This window comes from Cottoperca gobio, chromosome 14 (assembly GCF_900634415.1).
Source record: "Cottoperca gobio chromosome 14, fCotGob3.1, whole genome shotgun sequence".
Taxonomy (NCBI): Eukaryota; Metazoa; Chordata; class Actinopteri; order Perciformes; family Bovichtidae; genus Cottoperca; species Cottoperca gobio.
Genome location: NC_041368.1, coordinates 8,332,044 through 8,345,494, shown reverse-complemented (window position 1 = coordinate 8,345,494; position 13,451 = coordinate 8,332,044). Strand labels below are relative to the sequence as shown.

The window sequence follows — 13,451 nt, the reverse complement described above, 5'->3', positions numbered from 1 at the left end:
CTGTTGTGTGGTTTTGAAGAGGTGGCCAACTGCAATTTAGTTTCACATTGTTGTCAGGAGACAGTCAATTAAAATACATTCACTGCTGCAATTCAGAACACTTTTCTTTTTTAGAAAGCAATAACCATGGAAACTGGCTTGAAAGGTGTTCTTATGTGATCACAGACAAAAGACGAAGTATAAAGTTAGACCTACTGTGAGGGAAAACAACGTCATACATCTAGAGTACTAAAAGAAGAATGTGAGCAAGGCCATGCCCACACACTGAAAACACACACACACACACACACACACACACACACACACACACACACACACACACACACACACACACACACACACACACACACACACACACCGACAATATAACTTTCTATTATGTGGGGAAGATCAAGGGCTATCTTGCTGTATAGATGTTCATATTGTCGTTGTGAAAAGGTGCTTTCTTAAACCTCTCTGTATTGATTGTATTGATCTGGTGATTTATAAACTCATATAGTCATATAGTTTCCTCCGGTCTTTGAGTTATCTGTAAAGAATATTATTTGTCTTGAGAGAGTGTCTACTTCACATCGTGTTCAATTCATGACCTCCCTCTGTGGGCTTGTGTTAATCCTGCTGATGTCTTTAGTACATTTCCCAGGACATCCCCAACACTCTGGGAGGGTGATAAGGTTTTTTTTTTCTTTTTAAACTATCGGCAGCACACTTGTGTATTTGGAACAGTCTGTGTGTTCGATTTAACTCTGACGTCACCCGGGAGCGTTGAGCCCTGCGCCGCAGTCGGTCCTGAGATGAATGCACAATATTTAAATGTAGCCTACCTGGTTCTCTCACTCCACCCTGTGGGCTCAGCATGTCAGCACAATCACACACAGGAGTGTAAAGGAACAAAACACCGTTGAAAACTAAATGACACATTCATCATTTGAAGGATGTAGAGCCTATTAAGACATAACGAGTGTTGGTGTGACAGAAAAAAAAAAGTTAAGTGCTTTTAATGTTGCTGGTTATCTTATACCTTCCTTTCAAAATACTATTTTATAACTAACTCTAACACTATTTTTTTAAATAGTGGATAATAAATATCTGAGGCCTTGCATTAATTCAGTTGTGTAACGTATTCTATTAATGTATCTTTCGTTCTTTTCAGAGATCAGTAAGTCCAAACATATCATAGTGAAGTTTAAGTTGCTTATATAAAGTCACACTGATGAGTTATTTTAACACTTCAAAGTTTTGAACAGCCAACCAAGAGCCATATCAGCTCTATGTGTGAAAAAGCATCATGTCCGTTCTGAATAGCTGTCCCTAACACTTAAATCATTTTAACTGATTAAAAAACAAAGTGTAACACTGGAATTTTAACTGTGTACTTTCAGAGAAATACATCAAATTATATTCGGTTTACTTTGAAACATTATGTCTCTTTTAACACCTTCTATATGATAAATGATTTTACCTGAGTTGTCTGTATAGAACTGCCTTACTGCACATTGATGTGAGGAGATACTAACGATAACTATCACAACTAGTGATACTCATAAATACAACAATAGTAGGGTTTATAGTATTTCCCTTTACTTCATGTCATTGTCTCTGAGTGTATTTGTTTACATGCAGCTCACACTATTGTTTGTTGTGAATGAATTCTGTATTTATGAGGGCAAAGGTCCAACTTGGGTGATTGGGCACATTTATAAAATGCTGCATGGTGACACCGACAATAGCCTTGTGCGAGTGTGTTGACGAATACCACTGGCTTTTAGCTCAATCAGCGAGCAGATATATCTTGTAGCCATCGAGTGCTGTAACATTTCAGCACCATGGACAGCTCGTCGAGCACCTTTCTAAAGATCCAACAGGGGGCGCAGTAATCTCACAGTAACATGTGGTGGAGAAGCAGGTTGTTTGATGATGTGGCCATTTAATATTTCCCAGCTTCCGCTGCCTTGACATGAGTGTGTCTGTGTGTGTGTTTTAACTTTCACATTACTATCAGTATTATGTGCCGGAAAATAGAAATACCGTTGCTCTCTATTCAGTCTCTCCATTGCTTGGACTTATGATTCCAGCTGCGTGTCGAGTACAAACTTTACGGTCAATCAGAGAGTGAGAGAGAGAGAGAGAGAGAGTGAGTGTGTGTGTGTGATTGAGAGAGAGAGAGAGAGAGAGAGAGAGGAGAGGAGAGAGAGAGAGGAGAGAGAGAGAGAGAGAGAGAGGAGAGGGTGTGTGTGTGGTGAGAGAGAGAGAGAGAGAGAGAGATGAGAGAGGAAGAGAGATAGAGAGGGAGAGAAGAGAGAGAGCGAGAGAGAGAGAGAGAGAGAGAGAGAGAGAGAGAGAGGAGAGAGAGCGAGATCATGAAAGATGCTGCCAGTGTTAAACCTATGGACAACATGGCAGTGTTTAGCGACAAACCGACGCTTTAAACGTGTCAAACATTCACGATCATGAAGTCGCCTAAAAACATTGGACCCGAGAACCGCTACGGTCACATTTCAACCGGGAAGCCCGCCTGCTGTTAGCCGGGCATCACTGACTGCCCTCCTCGCTCAGCTTCCGCGGCTCTCCTCCAACTGTATCGCGGCTCTGGGTGAGCGGCGACGGACCGACGAGCTGCGGTCTGTGCTGTCTGTCTGCTGTGAGGCTTTGGACTGATGTCTCTGCCTGTCAGGAATTTAAAGTGTCTCTCGCCGGTCATGTGCCAGTGTAAGGTCATCTGCAGCAACCGGACCCTCTCTCTCATGTTCGGGTGCAAGGTAAGCCTGAGGTGAAAGCAGCCGATGACTGCAGGAGCCGTGAATGTTGACTGATAGTTAAATATGATGTAAATATGTAACAACAAAAAAAAGGCCTCTGTAAGAAATTGTAGCGTTTGGGGTTGTGCCATCTGTAGCTACTTTGAACCGCGCTTTTCTCATTACCCAGCCACTCGAGTAATTCGTACAGTGATCACACTCACATACAGCTTCCTCTGTTCTCCATATGCTTTCAGGTGCCACTTTATTCACACCAACATATTACCTTTACATCAGCGCGTGGTCGCTTTTTTCATAGGGCCGATTTCCATTTACTCAGGCGACAGCATCCTTGGCAGGCATCTTTTTTTTCATTCAGGCATTCAGTTTTTTTTTTTTGTCATTCGTGTTTACTGATATTTAATGAATGAAGCATTATACACTATCAGATGTTTTCTATTTATCTGCAGGGCATGTCACGTTAGGGCAAACTATATGGTTAATGGTGCTGATTTTGCTTTGCATCCCAGCAAAGCAAACTGCATGGCATGTTTTTGACCTTGGGAAATGCACTTTATTGCTCAGGGCCACTTAAAATATCAGTCATCATCAGAGAAACTGTACACCGCAAAGAGAGGCTTTGAAATCGGGTAACATAAGCATTGCTCCTGCTGTTAACTCACTGATGAATCAGAGCCAGGCTGCTTATTCTAAGCGAAAAAACTTAATTATGAGAGGGAGAGTCTGTCTTTTTCTGTCCAAAGAGAGAGCACGTTCACTCCTTCATTCACTGATTGTCCATTATATCCCTGATGCCCCTCCCTCACAGCTTCAGGTGTTTCCAGTATGGCAGCCAGCTCAGAGTTTCCCTCCACATGGCACTCGTGTCTGTTGGCTTTCCAGTGCCAAATCTGACTACACTGGCCACTCTGTCCAGGCTTTGTTCCTACGCTTGCCAAATGGATGTGTACATGTGTACAGAGCTCCAGATAATTAGTTTCTCGATTGTTGCTAGAATCTAACTCATTTTATACATCAATAGTTATGTAATAAATTTGATCTTTTTCATTAATCTGGATTATTTTTGCGTTTAGTCTGGTAAACGAGAACAGTTTCTATATTTGTGAGACACTGCTGGGACGATTTATGTGGGTGTTTGCTTTCTGGGTTCCTGAAAGGGAGATCCTGCTGTGCTCAGTGTTCAGTATTACTAGCACAGATAATCTCACATGTCCCCCCCTCCCGCCTCACTCCCTCCTGGCTCATATCTTCTTCTGTATCTCCATCTGAGACTCCACACCTTCCTCACACTCCTTGTGATATTAAAAATGTCCTCCCACAGACTCAAGTTGCCTCCACAGTTATCATGACCAACCAGGGAAAATGTAACTCACAGCAAACATCTAGTCTGTAACAAGAAAAGATTTTCAAAACGGGATTAACTACTCAAGTAAAATGGATTGTGCTTGGTTTGCTGTATATAATGCTGGTTATTACAGATTTGGTTTATGTTAATAGGGTTCAGCTCATATAAAACACATGCTACAAGCATTTAACTTTTCTTAACGTAAAACTTTATTTAGCTATTTTCATATTTATGTCTTTCTATGCTTAACATGCTAATCAATCATCCCAACATTCAAGATCAGCCTCTACTTTTGCATGCCAACTAGAGCTGAAACGAATAGTCGACTAATCGATCAAAAGAATAATAAGTAAGTGTTCATGCAAAAATGGCCGGAATTGACGTTTGCAGCCTCTCTAATATGGATATTTCTCTATTTCTTTTAATTTATATAATATTAAACTGCATTTAAAAACATTTTCTTGGACTTCGAGAAACTGGGGGGTACATTTTTCACGTTGTCAAAGATTTTATAGAACAAACTATTAACCGAGAACATAATTGGCAGGCAGATTGATCTAGTGTCATAGCTTCCCCTTAAACATGCCCAATTACATGCTCTGTACATAATTACAGCAGGTTCAGCAGCGCCAAAGCAGCTTGTATCCAGTCTGTTGCAGACTTGTGGTGGGTTATTATCGCTGGGATTTTATTTGGCCAAACGTTTTGAGATGTACAGTATGTTGTTACTGCTAATCTTCCTATCCTATACATCTCCATCTTTACCTCTTTGTTTTTATTCCCAACATTCCCCAGGACTGCCATATGCTAAACATCTATGCAACAATAGCTACCATATGATGTTTCAAGGTTATTTATTTGATTAACCTTTGTTTTCTTAAACAAAGCCCAGCAAAGAACTTCTCAGTCATGTTTAATTCAGGGTCTTAATTAAAAAGGTTCTTTGTGAACTTGGAAGCGTTCAGCAGTGCTTTAATGTGCTCTTTTATGCTTAATGTACATTGATGGCCTCACAACATTTAATCAAGATGGACTGCCTCATTGAAGTTAGTCTTTAAGCTATACTCCAGCGCAGTGCTTATACCGAAGGCCACACATTGCAAACTAGCTAGAGGACAGAGTTTAAATGGAAACTGAGTTTTAATGTAATGAATGATTTACGACTCAGGGATCAGTGTGCCTTCATCTCAATATCAAGATCGATGATCACCTCACCCCTGAGAATCGATTCCCAGACGTCTTTACTGGAAAATGGACAGGAAAACGACCTGCTCTCATTCATTACCAGCCGACCAATCAAATGATCAAGAGTAATGATGTGGAAAATATCAGCAGGTGGTGATATCAAAGCAGAGGTGATTTGATTTGCTGCACTGCAATGTGGTTTTACCTTTCACATCCTTACTGTAACTGTTTTTATAGCTTCGCAAGCACACATTTCCTCCTATGGAATTGACCTATTTTATCCTGCTGTTTGTGTCATCTTCCATTACAAAGAGCAGTGAGCCTCATCTCTGACAGTAGAGCTAGGAAAGATGCGGCAACAACAATGTGCGGCAGCAGATATTTGCTAATGCTCTGTTCAGGTCTAAGACTGAAACATTCAGGGTCGCCTCTACATTGCTAACTTGCTCTTCGCAGCTTATCTGCTAGCAAACACTGCAGCTGCTGGTGTGTGAGCAATGGATGCGCAGGTTGTGGGAGTAATTAGCACAGGCACATGAAACCGATTGCAAAGTGCTAAAAACTGCAGTTCAACGAATGACCACTTGAGGCTGGCTCCAAAAGGCCGTTGATCTTCATAGAGCCACATGTTGAAATGCCCAATTTACAGCAGACATTAACATCTTTACAACCTATGGATGGATCACGGAGAGTCCATTACAGTCTATGTCCTTGTGTCACGTGTCAAATTGATGAATTATTGCAAGATTGGTTTCCTAGTTAAATGGTTCGCAACTGAAAACCTTGAGGTGAGCACATCAACGCTGGAAAGATGGTGGTGGACTACTTGAAAAACGAATAAAGGCCATTTTTACAGCAAATGTTCACCACAAGAATGTATATTGATTGTTAGGCAGTTAACAGATAAGAACATAATATGTAAAAAAAAAAAAAAAAAAAGAACCTGGTATAGATTTGCATTACGACCGTGGCTCAGAAGGCAGAGCAGGCCGTCCACCAATCGGGGAGAACAGCGGTTCGATCGGTGTGTGAATGAGCCTTTAGATTACATCCTGATGAGCCTCCGCCACCAGTGTATGAATGTATGGGTGAATGTTGACACGTAGTGTAAAAGCATTTTGAGTGGTCGGAAGACTAGAAAGGCGCTATATTAATGCAAGTCTATTCACCATCACAGAATTCAAAACATAAATAAGACTCAGAACTCAAGGCAAATATTAGATGCGGGGTGACTGCATGTAAAGTGAAAAGAAAGATGCGAGTGGGCGAGTCAAAGAAACGTGGGCTGAAAGAGCTTCAACTTGAGCAAAAAGCTATTTGGTTATGGACCTGCTTCATAAACGTACAGAGATGTAAAGGAAAATAAGAGAGATTGGAGGAAAAAAACAGGAAGTTCTGGTGAGTTCTGAGATCAGTCGGAATTTGAGATGGACACAAAGTCACACAGGCGGTTGCTAGCTTATAGCGATGCTGATGATCATAGAAAAGAAAATACCCACTGCTGCCATTTTTGGACGTTTGTTCTGGTGAAACCATTAACCAGTCTAACAGTGCTGTGTGTTAGCATGGCCTCCGTGTGCATCTTTGTGTGTGTGTGTGGAGAAAAAACAGAGGGCTGGGGGAGGGTTAACACCACAATCCCCCACTACAAGTGCAACATGCATAAAATTGTATGTACTCAGCATAAAAATGGTGTGTGCATGCTTCTGTAGGCAGAGGGGGAGGGGATGAAATGATCAAGATGTGAGGAGAATTAAGGGGAATAGGTTTTACCTGACCTGTTAACTGCACAAGGATCATTTGAATGAATCATTTAGCTAATTAAGTGTAGCTTCATGTTGGGACGAACCGTTGTTTGTGCTCTATCTGTTTGTGGCACTGCTGTTTCTGTTGATTTTGTAATGGTAGTGTATCCTCAAAAAAAGTGAAGGCCTTGTTCTGTTGCAACATACAAACTACATTTTCTCAAATATGTGTTGTCTTGGGTTTCTAAAGGGTTTAAGTGAAGATATGTTATTTTTCAAGATTAGGGAAAGGTATTCGCCATGGTAGTTTGACGTAAAAACCGACCACATGGTCTGCAAATGATTCTACATATCATATAAATATCTTACAAATAAGCATAAAGTTCCTGACAAGGTGAGATGGTTCCCTCCCCCGTTACCGCTACACCGCAGTCAAACACCAGCTATAGCACCATTTACTGTATCTATGACTCTAAATTGATTATTAAATGTGAGGATGATATATCTGTGTGGGTCTTATCAGTGATGAATCATCCCACAGAAATGAGATTCAGAATCTCATCAACTCGGCTTAGATGAGCATTAATTAGCGGGCGAATATTCAACAGTGAAATGTAAGGAAGCCTAAGTGTCATGTATTAAGGGAGTTAAAAACAACAGTTCTCTTTATATATTTGGTATGCCTTTTCCTGTTTCACTGTAGTAACATAAGCCTTGTGGTGGTGAAGAACAGCACTTAGGGGATTTTATTTTCAGAGAAAGTCTTAAGTTGGTTGGGACAGTAATGAGCTTCAGAACATGCACCGCTGGAAGTATTTTCACACGTTTGATCCAAGTTTCAGTTGTACAATGTGAATTGTGCTACTTGGGGAGTTTTATAATAATAAACTAATAAATACATTATAAATCATAAATAAATACATGTCCACTCTTCCTTCTTAGTACTCGCTTTGTATTTGCCATTCATTTCTAGCCTTACACAGAAATCAGAGTAACTCAGTAGACTTGTATTTGGGCGAAGTGGGTGAAACTAGAGCGTCTCCATGGGGGGATAAGAAGCTCTTCTTTATTGTAGCTCCACTTTTTGATTTAGGCTGGATGGGATTCTTACATTAAAATCCGTCCTGGTGCAGCTTTAAGAATTGTGCCCCATGGTAAATGTAAAGTCTGTTGTTGTTGTTGCAGCATACATAGCTACAGGATACTAACACTTGTGTTGTGCTGAAACACCTTGGAGAATAGTCTGAAGTTAGCATTGGCAGAAGATGAGTGAATTGTTTTGTGAGGCATACCATGTACATGAAAAAAACAGTTGTACTGGTAGGTGTTGGCTGGCAACTGCAATTGTGATAATGCAAATGAGATGAAAGCTGTGTTTGGGGTTTGGCACTTGAGAAGACGCTTGAGAGTGAAAATCAACTGAGAAGGTTGGAACAATGACTGGATTCTGATGGCTTGTAGAGGGAAAGAGAAAGTTTAGTCAGAGTGACAATGAGCGATGATGTTGAGGAGCTACTGTGTCATTTTTCTTACATATTGCCAGTCGGGTTTTAACATACTAACAAGTCTACTAAGTGTCGCTGTTTTTTTAGGTGCCAGTGGGTTTGCATCCAGCAGGTGTTTTGACCTACATAAAATATGTGTAAGGAGGTAAATTCAATTATATTTCTATCTACTGACGAATGAACTAAAGCTTGAGCCTGGGTTACTTCGTTACTACTACTTTTTCTTTTTTTTAAACCAAAAATATATATCTTATTGAATTTTTTGTAGTTATTTCTACTACTGATACAATCAAAAAGGTACAAAATTGGCTGCACAGCATAGAGACAATAAGCACCAGAAGGTATAAAGATGTACTTTGTATTACTGTTTGTGGAGTCTGAGTGATTATTTAAATGCACTGTTTGGTTTCAGTAGGAGAAATGTGTCTAGTGTTTGGCTCTGTGTTACATTTAAACCTATGAATACAATTAAAAGCACATTTACCTATCTAGATGTACTTCACTGAGAGGTATTGTACTGCATACAACTAAATTCCAGCATATCGTTCACTCTGACAGCGCTGTGAAGCGTCACAGAGACTTAGCACGCAGCACAAAATCCCTCTGAGTCCATCACAGCAGCAAATGTTAAAATTAATCCAAATATAGAAAAAAGAAATGGATTAATCGTCATTAAAGAAAATGCAAATAGATAAACTCGCAAAAGCTTAAATTCTGTGAAGATGCAGTAGGGAGTTTCAGCCACCTTTAATTTACACCTGAAGAGCCTCTCAAGGTTCCTGTAACACCTCACACGTCAGATGCATTTGCAGCTTCTTGGAAATGATATGCCTGAGAGGTGAGGTTAGCTTTTATTCCATTACCTAATGCCCAGTAATTTAAAAGCTCGAGCTTGGTCCTTGAATGACAAACTAAGATGATGGTAGATAGAATTTGACATTTGCTCTACATTAAGTTAACTCATTTAACCATTAAAGAAACAGCTTATTCAGTCACTCTGTATGCCGTTCTTATTATAGTACAGGAGGGCCAACAGATGCACACTGCGGAGACTCTCCTCATAATGACCTTTACTACTGGATCCTTTCCATGATGATATACTGATACAATAAAGGCGAGCAAACCTAGAGGTATTTGTTGCAGTGGTAATTTAGAGGGCTGTTTTGTACAGTTAGAAACAGATTGTAATTGCTGCAAGCCGTTATAAACCCCCTGCAATGACAATGATGTTTATTATATCAGAGATTATGCAGTATCATAATAAGTTTGTTTTACATGTACTCATCCAGCTCTGTGTTAATGGCCATTAGAATTGAAGTGCATATAATGCCATATTATTAATTATAACATGAGAAAAGAATTTCTCCTATTTTCTTTGCCATCTACTTATAAATACTGTCATCTTATCTTCACATACAAGGCACATATTACATCTTATATGTTACTTTTTTTTAACAGTATTTTAATAATAATGTCTCATTACATAGTCAATTGAAATCTTTCAATTGTAAGACATTAATACTTTTAATTGCAATAATATCATTTGATAAGGACTAATTGAGATAGACTTAAGTATATGAAAGAAAATATGTTATTTGTACAACTTAAAATCATACAAAGTATGAGTATATCGTATGCACACAGTTGATCTTTTCTAGAGTTTAATTGTATTGTTTTGCAAAGCTCTTTTTTTGTTGTTTTCCTGTGAGGCAATATTACCTTGTAACAACGCCATCTTTGTCACCTTACACTTGTGCTGCTGATGTGAGCATGTGTGCTAGATTCAAATGTCTCACTTTAAAGAAATGCTGCACCTTCAAAGGCCTTTAGCTATAACAATCAGATAATTATATTTCATGGTAAGGGATTCAGTGTGAAATTGAGTAGCTTGTGTGAAATGCTGCAGGTATGGTTCTGTGTGAAAAATGTAAGGATGGAAAGAATACTAACTCCTGCTGCACTCATCAGAAAGGTTAAGGTGTCGTCATCTCGAGCAGAAGTCACCTATCTTTGTTCTCAGGACTCGTAGCTCCCTGTTTTCACTTTAGCTCATCAGCAGGAATACAGATACCTTGGTTTTGGGTACCAATTAAATACCAGTGTTCAATTAATAAGCTGCATGCTTCACTGTGTGGAAGTGACTGGGATTCTTTTTTTTATGTGTTTGGCAACATCAGGCTCCACTGCTTGAAAAAATGCTTTCCTAACGTTTTTAAACAAAATCTAACAAACATACATATAGATATACATGTATTGAATTATTTGTATTAAATCAAATTATTAATAAATTAAAAAGTATTAAATCAGATACCAGCAACTTGGATAAATCATAAAGAATAATGGGGATTACTTTTTAATTCAGCAACACATTGGACATAACTTAAAAAGGAATTACAATTTCAATATATATTATATTTTTATTTTTATTTAATGGTTTATTTGTAAAGGACAAGTACAGAGAAACATTGACAGTTGCAGAAGTAATGTCCGACGTACTGTACACACGTATCTAGGGAAAACTAATTTCCAACACCAGTCCCTTGATGGGCATTGATTGTTCAGGTAATTTATAGTATATAAACATAGAATTGAATTGAATAGATTGTTGCCATTGTTACAGACAACCGATCCAGCTATTTGAGTCAGTATCGGCCTGATATCAGACATCAGTGCATCCCTGCTAATCAGGGACATATTGATATCCAGAACACCAGGCAAATACAATGATGACTAGGTGGAAAACTGTACTGAACCTTGATAATACCAGGAGTTAAGTGTTCCTTTATGTTCCTTCAGTGATAAATGTTTGGGGAAATGCTCCTTTAACTTAACATGAATCCACGGTATTTGTATTTGTCATAATTCAACTCCTCCTCATACCAAAAGCAGCGTTTTAGTCAAAAGAGGATTTATCCGAAAGTATTAATTTACCTCCAAAGAAATGAAGCTTGGACACATTGTGTTTTAGAAAGTTATGCTGTTGTGCTACACTGGGCAACACTCATACAATTCGGTGGTCGGAGGAAATGCACCTAAAGCCCTCTTCAGAAGGACACTTTGTAACATATAAGCACTGACTGTCACATCCCCCACCAGTGGGACAGAAGGCAACATGGCAGCATGAACGTTGGTCATGCAGGAAAGGGGGAGGCAGCGGAGACCAAAGTGCTCAGGGCTACTTCGAACTGTGATTCATTTCATTTACCAATCCTTCAGAGTTTTAAGATAATGTTTTCCATTATTTCATAGAAATCTTACTCTGCAGAGTTTAATGACATGGAGAGGATTGAGATTAATAAATTAACCAGCAGTTGTTCTGGTTCTGTCTTACACTGTATACAGTTGGCGGTGTACAGTTACATAACATTTAATCTGTTTACGTTAATGTAGCAATGTCCGCCTTAGTAGTGCTCACGAAAAATATATCCTTTCCTGCTTATCAACCTGTAATTATGAAACGGTGCTTTCAACAAATTATTCCTTTTCTCTCTGATCCTCCCCCATGCTGCTGTTTTCTGCATCCCTTTATGGACAATCTCACTTTTTTTCATTGTTACCCATCCCCCTCACTTTCTCCTTTATCTTCATCTCTATTTCACTCCCTCTCTTTCTTGCTGTCTCAGTGTAATGTGATCCAGGACCGATGCTGGCAGCCCCAAATGTGGCACTGCAATCTCTGCTCTGCTCCGGTTGCTAGGCAGCCTGTCTGAGACAGGGCTCGGTGATGCACCTCCCTCTCCCTCTGCCTCCAAAACAAAAAAAAACAAAGAAAGGGGAGAATGGCGGAGCTGGCTATCAGGCCATCAGCCAACATTCCCTCCAAGATGATCCCTCCAAATGTCTCCATTTTCAGACTGTGCTGCTTCACATCTGCAGTGCAGCAGAGCATATTGGTGAAACTGGGGGGCTTCAGGAGGGGACAGTTTGTATTTAGCAGCAACACAAGCGCTAACCCACAGGACAGTGTGGCAGATCTCCACTGTGATGCTCCACACCTTCTGATGTGTTTCTGATGGAAAATACTGTGTGCAGATTTTGTGTCATCACGCCTAGAATGAAACCTACCATGTGTGGCTAGCACAGTGGGCTGCTGGCAGGCTGCCCAGGTGTGGGCTATCGGTAGGGGAGTAAGGCTACGAGGAAGAAGCTGCATGTTCTGCTACTGTAGAGCCACTATGAGTCATGTATCTGGTTGCTCCATGTGGCTGTGGAGGATGATTGCTTTGCTCAATGCACAATGGCAATATTTTAAGGTCTCTATGATGTCTTTACTTTGCACTTGTAGGCGTCACACATGCTATGTGATATGCCAGATTTGCATATAGATTGCCCACATTTTGGCTAAAGATGCCACTATGATGGAAATACATCTCTGTGAAGGCAGTCTGACCATAATGTTTAAAGGAGGACATCAATGAACAGGTACAATACTGATGCTGACAGTGGATTCTGTTTGTGATTTAAATGTTCTCAACTGTTGATGTTTGTTAAATAAAATACACTCAATAGATGCTACTTACACATCAAGCTAACAGCCTTGTCTGTATCTGTGTGTGTGTATGTCTGCAGAAGTACAGGTACCAGGATGAGGAGACGCCCCCCTTGGAGCACAGTCCAGCACATCTGGCTCCAGGGAAAAGTGCCGAGATGCTTCATATGAGTGACAAGAACCTTGCTGCCATGGAGGCCATACATGGCTACACACCACACACACATATATCTCCTGTCAAGGTAGGACACACACACACACACACACACACCACACACACACACACACACACACACACACACACACACCACACACACACACACACACCATATACATTGTTGATCAACACCTTATTGTAACATTACGCATAGCTCGTCATTCATTATCATCCCTCAGTCATGCAGGTGACAATTATATCTTCAC

General features: G+C 40.1%; 1 protein-coding gene across 1 annotated transcript in view; it reads left to right on the top strand.

The window, feature by feature from the left end:
- Nucleotides 1-2,316: 2,316 nt before the first annotated feature.
- dlg4a (discs, large homolog 4a (Drosophila)) overlaps nt 2,317-13,451 on the top strand; it is a 44,962-nt gene continuing 33,827 nt past the window's right edge. The window contains 2 exon segments of the mRNA XM_029447717.1: nt 2,317-2,759; nt 13,109-13,270. Coding sequence (XP_029303577.1) covers nt 2,658-2,759; nt 13,109-13,270 — 264 coding nt within the window. The 5' untranslated portion in view covers nt 2,317-2,657.